Source organism: Lagenorhynchus albirostris, chromosome 2 (assembly GCF_949774975.1).
Source record: "Lagenorhynchus albirostris chromosome 2, mLagAlb1.1, whole genome shotgun sequence".
Taxonomy (NCBI): domain Eukaryota; kingdom Metazoa; phylum Chordata; class Mammalia; order Artiodactyla; family Delphinidae; genus Lagenorhynchus; species Lagenorhynchus albirostris.
In genome coordinates this window covers 72253001-72263364 of record NC_083096.1, presented here as the reverse complement: position 1 = coordinate 72263364, position 10364 = coordinate 72253001, and the positions used below count along the sequence as shown (strand labels likewise).

At 42.6% G+C, this 10364-nt stretch overlaps 1 protein-coding gene across 1 annotated transcript; it reads right to left on the bottom strand.

Moving 5' to 3' along the window:
* Positions 1–297: 297 nt before the first annotated feature.
* CD5L (CD5 molecule like) lies at positions 298–9970 on the bottom strand. Its single transcript, XM_060142282.1, has 6 exons — positions 9860–9970; positions 7573–7599; positions 4439–4762; positions 3344–3661; positions 2469–2789; positions 298–1251 (listed from the first exon to the last, which is right to left on the bottom strand). The coding sequence occupies exons 1-6, from the start codon at positions 9885–9887 to the stop codon at positions 1244–1246; spliced, it is 1026 nt and encodes a 341-aa protein (XP_059998265.1). The 5' UTR covers positions 9888–9970; the 3' UTR covers positions 298–1243.
* Positions 9971–10364: the final 394 nt, after the last annotated feature.

The following is a 10364-nucleotide window of genomic DNA, read 5'->3' as shown; positions in this document are numbered from 1 at the left end:
TCTGTTAAGGCATTTTCTTCTCTTCTATGAAGCTAGGTTTCTTTACATATTTTCCCATTATAGGAAATAGACAGGGAGAAAGTTCTCCATCCAGAGGAGAAAGCTATATTACACATAAGATTGCATCTGCTGGCAGATTGCATCTTCTACCTAATCCTGCCTAAAAGGTCATCCCTGTAAAGCTGAGACACCTGCTTCCTCTTGGGTAGAAAGAGTATATCACAGAGAGAGGCAACTGTTGAGACTGTGAGAACTACTTTATTAGAAAGCATAAAGGTAGGCATATTACAGGTACTCGACTCGGCCTCAGAATCTAAAGTTGTCAGTTTTTAGAATTAAGTCATGATTCCTTAGTATCATTCTATCTTGCCTCAGACTTGCAGATCCTAAAGTCCGAGTTGACAGAATTAAAATTATATCATCTGGTTGGCATGAGGCATGACTCTGGACCTCCCTAAACTCTTTCTGCATCTCTTCCTTTCCCTTCTCCTAGTGGCAGCTCCATAGCCAATACATTTTTCCTTGGAAAAATTATAGTGAATTTATGAGATTCTTCTTGTTCAATGTACACCATGTTGGTAAGATGTATATGGATGGTCAACAAAGATATTTTATTATGGACATTCAGGGAGTGTGATCTTTTTTTCCAAGTGTCGTGAAAAGGTCTAGGATTACAGGATACTGCACTGCTCTTGAAAGAATGGTCTACTCTCATCAAAGAATAGGAGAATATTCAGATGTTAATTGTTGTGATCACCTGAAGGTTAAGAAAAAGCTTTCAAAAAGACTCTAAGCTTTCCCCCAACTTTCATGTAATTGTTAACCCATATTCCCCTTCAAATGTTCTTTTGTTGTCTCATTCCTTTCATGTTCTTTACAGACATAGATCTTGTCTTGAAAAGGGCCTGTAGTGGTCAAAGTAACAGGCCTGGGGATGCCAGGCTGGTTGAGAAGAAGCAGGAGAAGCCAGAACAAATGCCAAAGGGTCAGCAGTGAGGAGAGGGCAACTGGGAGCTCATCTTCCCCAGCAAGAGAGAATTCAACAACTCATATCTCCAGGCAATGATAGGGGTGCTTGGCTCTGAGAGCAAAGTATAAGCAGAGTGTTCAGATTCCTGCTGAGGGGCTGAGGGAGTGGTAGCTAAGCCTGCAGTCTCAGTGCTCATGCCAGGCCATTCTGGCCCAGAAGAAAGCAAAAGACACAGGGCCTGCAGGGATCAGGTCAAGCATCAAGAAGGCCAGGCTACAGTTCTGTAAAGAGAAGAAGAATGTACAGTAAGGATGGGGACATGCCAAGAGGGGATTATTTCATTCAGACCCAAAGAGGCCAAGAAAGAAGACTGGGCTCCAGAATAGGAAACAGAGACCCTCCCAGACCTAATCACACACATATCTCACACTGATGTGGACCATGTCAGAATCTGGTACAGTGTCCCAGGCACTTACTTCAACCAGCTCCCCTATGAGTCACAAACAGTATTCACATATATTAACACTTCTCACCCTCACACAATCACAAAACTCTTCAAGAGGAATGGGACAAGTGTCTCCCTTTTTAACAGTGAAAATACTGAGGTCTTGAGTAGTTAAGTGACTATCTAAGATTAACTAGCCTCAGAATGGCAGCAGCAAGGCTCAAACCCTAGTCTTCTGTCACTAAAGCCCTCCTTTTCTGGGCACTAGCTGCTCTTCATATCTTTGGTCCACTGTCAGCTCTTACCCAGTTCCATAGCTGAGCATTTAACCAGGCAGCCCTGCATGCCAGTTTCCCACCCTGATTAAAAAGCTGGGCTTCAGAACTGTGATTCTCTTGAGTCAGTCACCCAAAGGCTATGCTTGCATTTCCGGACTCACGTCGGGGACAGGATTTCTTCCTTCACTCCCCCATAGAGGTCTACAGTTCAGGGTTAGTATCCTGGCTTCTCTAGAAAGACACTCATGGGCATTCCCAAAGAGCACCCCAGCCCAGCCCCATTCCCACAGGTTAACTTAATATCTGGGGAGTGACAATAGGTAGAATGAGATGGGACAATTTTCTATAGTTTAAACTTAGAATTTGAGGACTGAGGTCATCTAAGACAACTAATCCTGAGTTAAGAGTCAATACTGGTCATTTTAGTTCTGCCCTATCATTTGAAAACAATTTTTATGATTTTGGAAAGTTACTTATTGACTGACTCTTACTTTCTTCATTTTTAATATAAAGGTGTTAATTCAATAATTTTCAAAATGCTTTTTGTTCTCATATTCAATAACTGTATGGTATGGGATTTATTATTATTATTATCATTCTATTCACTACTAGAAGGTCTCAATTAAATTCCTTGAAGAACACACAAAGTAGGTGACAATTATGGGCAGCTGTATGGCACTGGTAGAATAACTCTTATCCTCAGAGTTCACCCCCACCACACTCTTCTTCACCTCCCTCAACGTCAGTCCCCTTGGGTTCCATCTACAGGACTTACCTAAGCAGGTCACGGCCACATCTTCCTTGTGGTTGCAGTCGTGATGCCCCCAGAACCTGTGCCGACACTGCTCCAGGGACTGCTCCTTCCCTGAGCAATGAACATCATCTAGCCAGATGCGGCCAGCTCCAAGGCCAAAGTTTCTCCGGGCTTTGACAGATAGAAAGATTGACTCCCCACAGCCCAGTTGCTTGCACACCACCTGTTCCTCCTTTTCTCCCCAGCCATCATCACAGACAGAGCCCCATTCGCCCTTGTGCAGCACCTCCAGTCTCCCAGAGCAGCGGGTGTCTCCTCCTACCAGCCTCAAGTCAAAGGGATCTGCAGGGTCAGGGGATGGAGAGAGGCATGGAAAGAAGAAAAAATAACATCATCTACATCCTCATTCAAATCCCATCAGCACTTTTGAAACTCTTTACCTGTGTTTCAGTGATTATATGATTAGTTTCTGTGATTATAGCCCTTGCTCTAGGTTCCAATCCATGTGGCCCAGGACCGTTTTCTTAACTAAGATCTTTTCACTTTCCCATTTATTTTATAAAAGTCTAATATTTATGAATGACTTTCTAGTCCTTTTTTAAAATTGGAGACTTCAACAAGTACATGGAATGGTGTGTCCTTTTCCTATTATATAGAATTCAATATAATAATAGTTCATATTAATACATTGCTTAATATCATTTAAAGCATTTTCATATACAAAGGTAAGTATCATTATCTCCATTTTAAAAACAAGACAATTGATGAGCAGCACACTTAAATAACTTTGCCATGGTTATGTGATGCATGAGTAGTTCTCTGTAAACATTGGTTGAATAGAATTCCATTTAATCAAATTCATGAATGAACCTAGTCGCTGGACTTATAGGCATTACCTTCGCATTCGACCCATGTGTCCTCATCATGGGTGCAGTTATTCTTCCCCCAGAGCCCAGAAGGGCAATCTTGAAGGCTTCCTTCTTGTCCTGAGCATGACACCTCACTCAGCCAGATGGGCCCTTGGCCCTGTGTATCCTTGCTGCAGCATCTTTGGGTCAGTGTGGCCCTCCCACACCCCAGCTGCCGGCACACCACCTTCGCAGCTGAGAGATTCCAGCCTGCTTTGCACACGGTGCCCCATTGCTCTCGGTGCTTCACCTCCACTCGCCCTTTGCAGCGACCAGGGCCACCAACCAGCCGCACAGTCTCTGGAACTATGGGAAAAGAAAGATGAAGCGTCTGCTCTTTGTAAGAACACATCCTTCCCAGAAAAGGGGGCTCCTAACACTGAATTTTTCTAAGAAATAAGAATGAGACCTCAGCATCAGGGTGCAAGCATTTAGTGATTGTTTCTCTGATAACAAACTGTGGGGTAACAAAGAGAAGACATGAACTAGTCCCTTAGCCAAATCACAGTCTAATGGAGGAGGAGACAGACACAGAGAGAGAAATTATTAATACATAGAAAGCAAATATATGAATGGAGCAAAGGAATACAACAACAATTATATATATATATTCACATATATATGTATGTATGTGTATATAGATAGATAGATAGATATACACACAGTTGTTGTGTGTTGGTTTCCTATGAGTGTCTCTTGTCTACCTAGCTAGATGGTGGACTCCTTGAGAACTGAAAAAGCATGCATTATACTTTGGGAGCTCATTTCTTCCCCATAACTCCACCTGAGCTCTGGATGCAAATGTTTAGTGGTTGTTGGATTTGTGCATGTTTGTGTGTGTGAAGAAGAGAAACAGGTTCTCATATAGATTGAAACTAAGAGAAAATCATTAGCTCAAACAAGGATGAGTAGCAATTCTACCTGAGGATAATGTTTGTCTCCAGTGTCCACAATTGAGGAAGTGTAAGATGTGAAGGACAAGAAGCCAATTAGCCATTAGTTCATGGTGGAGAATAAGAACAAAGAGTGGTCATGTGGGGTGTGGGCAGCTGGCAGATAGTCCTCGAGCCCTGCCATACTCACTTTCACACATAGCCCCTGCATCTTCATTGTGGGAGCAATCAAAAACATCTTCCTCTTGCTCACAATGAATCAGTTTACTTTCCATCCCACTGCAGCTGACCGCTTGGATGAGGACTTTTTGGTCTTTTTCTGCCAATGGCTTATATAAAGTACCACTGGGTGTCCCTGTGGCTGCTCCACAGCCCAGCTCCCGGCACACCACTTCCACATCTTTCATGCCCCAGCCGTCATCACACACGGTGCCCCACTGGCCGTCCCGTTCCACTTCCACCCGCCCTTCACAGCGATGGCGACCTCCCACCAGTCGCGTTCTGGATGAAGACTCTGCAAAGAAATGAGATATTGGCTGGAGATCTGGGAGGAGCCCAGAGAGTACTCAGGCATGTATGCAGTCTTCTTAGAACTCTTCCACCACTTCCAGTGCATGGAAAATTGAGGGATGAGAAAGGAGGGGCCAAAAGGGAAGAGGAGCTTCAGGACTCCATCTCTGAGTTCTAGCCCTGCTACACTCTTAATTGTATCCTACCAAGAAACTCCACTTCAAGACACCTAGATATGACTGCTAGTTTTTGAAAACCAGCAGTCTTATCTAGGTGTTTGAAGATTAAGAGAAAGAGGTTGGTTGAACATCCAGCAGAGTTTTTAGAATCTCTGGTGGTCAGGATAAGAAGGACCTATAGAGATCATCAAGTCTACCCCACCATTTCACTGATGAAGAAAATGATCCTCGTGAAATTCAAGGTCATATGGTCACACTGTCAAATAGTGGAAAACCCAGGTCAGAACAGGAGTATAGAGATGATATCTGTTTTTGTCCTTTCTTCCTCATGACTCTGTCTTCCCCCATGGCAGCTAGATTGAGGCAAGGTGTCTGGATATAACTTGGGCTGAGCAACCTAACTCTCTCTCCCAGTATCAATGATCCACCACCACTCATCCTTGCTACTTCTATGACATTTTCCCATGTCCAAGAACCCAGCTCAGAAGAAATACAGAGATTACTGAGCAAAGGAAGAATCAGAGCCTCAGAGTCTCAGGGCCCCAAAACTGGGTCTAGAGGATTCTAAGGGTTGGGAGTAGGAGATAGGCTTCACAGAGCCTCCAGATAATTTCTGAGGAATCCAGGATGTGTTTCTGCTTCTTGACTACAACTGTGAGGTAGAAAAGACTAATAGAAATTCTTTCCCTTCTACTAAGACTTAGACATGGAGTAGAGATGGTTGTGTAGGGAGCCCAGGGAAGAGCCCATCAGGAAATAAACTTCTGGATACCACATTCCAGGTATTGTTTTATGAACTCAGAGAATAGTGATGACAAGATAGTTAGCATTGTTGCCCTCAAAGAGATTATATTTAATAGGCTTGAGGCAATCCCGCCAAGTCCTCTCAGCCCCAGAGTGATAGAGTGAGAAAAAAACCTAAATTTGCCATGCATCCATGGAGACGTCTGTTGAACCTGGAGGGGCCACATTCAGACTGGTGGTCTGTGATCTATTAGAATATGAACAGTATAACATGTGACAACATGGGCCACATGGAATGACCCAGATCCCTGCAAAAATGGAAGACAATTTCTCAGGACAAGATTTTCCACTGCCTACCTTGTCTCAACTCTGCATAAACTCCCTAGAACTTGGCATCAACCCCAGAAGAAGCTGTTGAGTGGAAAAAGTCTGACATGATTTTAAATCACACTGGGAAGTTTATGTTTGGTTTGTCATTTGTTTTTGTTCTCCTTTTCTTCCATAATTTCTTGAGGGAAGCAATATGAAGAATGGAGGTTAGAGATAGAAATTAAAATAAAACTATAAAAACTAAGAAAAGTTTCCATTTTTGCACACCAAAGTTTAAGGCATGTATATCTGAGTACAAATATAATTCAAGAAGAGTCATCTAGAAATAACTTTTGGGTCATTGTAACTAAGATTAGAGCTTGGATAGGCATTATTGTGTACTCCAGCAAATATTAGCTATCAGAATCATGCATATGTTATTTCATTTTATTTTGAATGATAAAACTCTGATTTTAAATAAATGTTCATTTTCATGAAGTGGAGGACTAGAACACCTCCTAAGAGAGAAGAAATATGTTTTTAAAAAGAGACAGAGAGACAGTGAGAGAGAGAGAGGAACACAGAATAAGTATAAAAGAAATCCAGCTTGAGGGGAGAGAAGGTCTGAGAAAAGATTTGAAAGCTAGAGAGAAGAACAGAGGGGCTCGTCAGGGCAGTGTGTCCTAGGCAGTGTGTTAGCTTACTTTATTAGCTGAGGTCTTGAAAGAGGGACCCAGGGGTGGAGGAGAAACATCTTAGGATGTGAGAAGGCTATAAAGAGAGCAGGTGTCTCCCGGCACTTGCAGTAAGGGATAGCCCTGGAGGTCAGAGAAGAAAGACCAAGTAATCTGAGTATTGGACTGAGACCCAGAAGCAGCACTCCTTTAAGGAATCAAACTGCATCTATCAGGGTGTAAAATCCTCCACATTCATAGAGGAGTTTGTAGCTGCCCCTCTCTGGTAAAGCCTCTACTATCAAGAGAAAGACTAGGCTGAAGGGATAATGTCAAAGAAACTCATAATCCACAGCCAGTCCCCTTGATTTTGGACCATCAGAGCCTTCCTCTCCCACAGACTAATTCTCTCTGTGCAGCCCCTTTCTCTCCTCAGTTGAGCTGTTTGTGCTCCGCCCAAAGGCTCCTCACAGAAATGGCCAGTGGTGGCTGAAATCCAACCTGCACTCTGCTGGTGAAGCCATATGCTGCACAGAAGCTGATGCATTTCTAGTTCCATGGTACCATTAAAGCTAGCAGAGAGAACTGGAAATGGTAGAATTCAGCAGGGCAAAAGGAAGTTTGTTTCCCAGGGGGTGAGGTGTCTTCTGAGCCTGAAACAAAGCCATCTGCTACTTAGATGTGGCCGAGAGCCTTGGGTCACAGAAGCCAATTGCAAGATAAACCACCCAACTTTTTTCTTATGTGGAAATCTACCCATATAAGACTGAGTGGGTGGGTTGGGAAACCAGAAGGAAATCTACTTGGGCTTTTTTGAACCAGAGGCTCTCTCCATGGCCCAGAGAAGTTTCAGAATTTCCACTCTCCAGAGCTTAAAGTCCTCCCTCTTAGGAACCCAAAAATCTTACCTGAGAGGCCAAGTCCAGTACAAAAGGCTGAGGAAAAAAGATAGAAGTGAATGAGATCATGTAGTCAATTTCCAAGGCTTTGTTCAAAAATGCAACTCTCTAGAAAGCTTTTGCCAAACTTTGTGGGACAGTTAGGGTGGTAAATACACAGCCTCCAAAGTTAGTCCTTGTTGGGACATTTTCTCCCTGGAATGACCAGTCTCAAAGGACACATGGGCACTGACTAGGAACCACAAAACCAGTTCTACCATAGCTAACTGACCCATCATGTCCCCTTTACATCTGATGTTGGCTCTACCCCAGGCATGGATGGATTTAGTTTTCTATTCTAGTCAATTAGACTGATTGGTGATTACCACCTAAAGTAAAAGTGTGGTGATGCAGCATCTGGGCTCAAAAGGAAAGCATGCTAGATGTCTCTGGGCAGACACACTGGTTGAGGAAGATAAAAATGTCATAGGAAACAGCACAGAGCATAGGGGAAAATGGCAGGATATGTCTGTGTTCACTGACACTGCATTTAGACCAGGGTCAGCAAACTTCTTCTGTAAAGGGACAGATTGTAAATATTTTAGGCTTTGTGGGCCATATAGTCTGTTTTAACTACTCGACTCTGTCATTGTAGCATTAGTGCAGCCATATATATATAAATGAATGAGCATGGCCGTGTTCCAATAAACCTTTATTTATGGACAACGAAATTGACATATTTTCATGTGTCACAAAATATTACTCTTCTTTTGATTTTTTTCCACCATTTAAAAATGTAAAATCCATTCTTAGTTTGCAGACTGTAGTTTGCTGAACCCTGATTAATAGGTCAGAAAGCAGTTCTACATTGAGTTCCAAACTTCCAGGTTTAAGCACCAGCACATCTTTGAACCACCAGAGTTTCTTCCTACAGGATATCTACATGATCAGACTCTTCTATTCATTAGTCTCCCTCCTAATGCTGTAGAGAGAGTCCTGAAACCTGTTGCGTGTCAGTGGCCTTTGAAATGCAGAACCCATCATTCCCAACCCCCGCCTGCCATCCCATCTTATAGGATCTTTCTGAAGGAGTTAATATCTTTGGACTTCCAGCCTAGAGCTTTTTAGGTAAATCTATGTATTTCATTGGCTTGTCCTGGAATATTTTCTTCCAAATACTTGCTTTCCAAATAATTTCTTAATAACCCCATGTCCTTAGTTTTCAGGATATGGCCACTCCCAGACTCAACGAGACCTTGTGTGCAATTGTCTAAAACTCAAAATTATATTATACATAACACCCTACATGTCTAATAAAGAACACAAAACATGTGTACATGCAAAGGAAACTGAATGTGATGAACCTGATATGTAGGTGTGAAAATGACATAGCCCAAAAGTGACTTGAATACTCTGTAGCAGGGTGGATGACTATGGGTGTCACAGATAAGGAAAGCTTCATGAAGGAGGTGTGACTGAAGGTAAGTCTGAGAAATTCAACAGCACCTTCATAATGGGTGGGACTATCTGTTAGGTGATATAAGGGGTATATAGATGTTTAAGCATGTGGCCAGCACCCTGCATAGAGTACACAAGTGTCCAACTGAGAAACCAGTGTGGGCTTCAGTGATGTACTGGATCAACAAGATGATTAAAATGGATGTGATTGATTAGGGAAGAGACCTAGCAGGCACTGTTATCTTGTGAAAACGTGCCTAACAAACGTCTGAGGAACATACCATTATCTTTATTTCATAGATGAGAATGAGATTTCAGAGAGAAACGGTAACTTTAAAATTCAGACAGCTAAGAAATCAAAGAGCAAGGATTGAAACTCAGATCTCTTTGATTCCAAAATCCCCATTTACTCTAAATTAATCTAAGCAATAAGAAACTGGGAAAAACTAGGGAAACATTATATGAAACAAATTTGAAAGGAAATTGTACAATATGATAAATGAAAGTTGTTTGTCCTGCAGTTCTACTTCCTTTTCTTGCTTTATCTGCTGCTAACCTTGGTCCATTTATTTGTCTTTTTATAAATAGTGCATTTAGGAAATTTTATGTACAAATTTGTTAGTGTAAATATAGGGAAATAGGAAATTTTCTGGTAATCAAGGTGGATTATAAATTGGGTATAGATCAAGTGGCTTTGGGGATTTAGAATAATTGCCAGGTATAGAGAAAGGAGGAGAGCAAGGAAGAGCCTTTCCTTGAATGATACCTAGATCTACACCAGATGGGCAAGGAGAGGATTCCCCCAATCAAAGTTCCAGAGTATTCTGAAGCCTAGACCAAAAGGAGCAGAAATACTCACCAAGGATCAAGAAGAATAGCAAAGCCATGACCCAGGTAGCTGGAGATGGTGAGCTGAATCGTAAGGCTGGCAGGAAGCCCCAGAACAGCAATATTCAGCTTTGGTTGCAAGTGTGCTGGGAGGAGGGAAGGAGGAAGGTCCTGCCTGCACCAGAGGCTTTATCAGATGACCAGAAACCAATGGGCTCAGGGGGCAGAACTGATAGAGCTGGACTTGCTGAATTCAGCATGTCCCCAGAGGAAGGGAGGTGGCCGGAACTGGCAGAAAGATGCTGAAAACCAAAGAAAACAAACAAAATATTCCCAAGCTGTTATGATTTGGTTCAGCTGTAATCCCAGCTCCATCAGTCTCTGCTTCAGTCCCTTCATTATGTAAACAGGGGAAACAACTCCCATAAGGAAAGGCAAGTACCAAGAATGGGGTCACTTCACATTAGAATATCAAGCAATGCTTGTCCCCCATGTATGGTGTGTGGGGGGGCAATAGGCCAATTTCAATTCTCTCC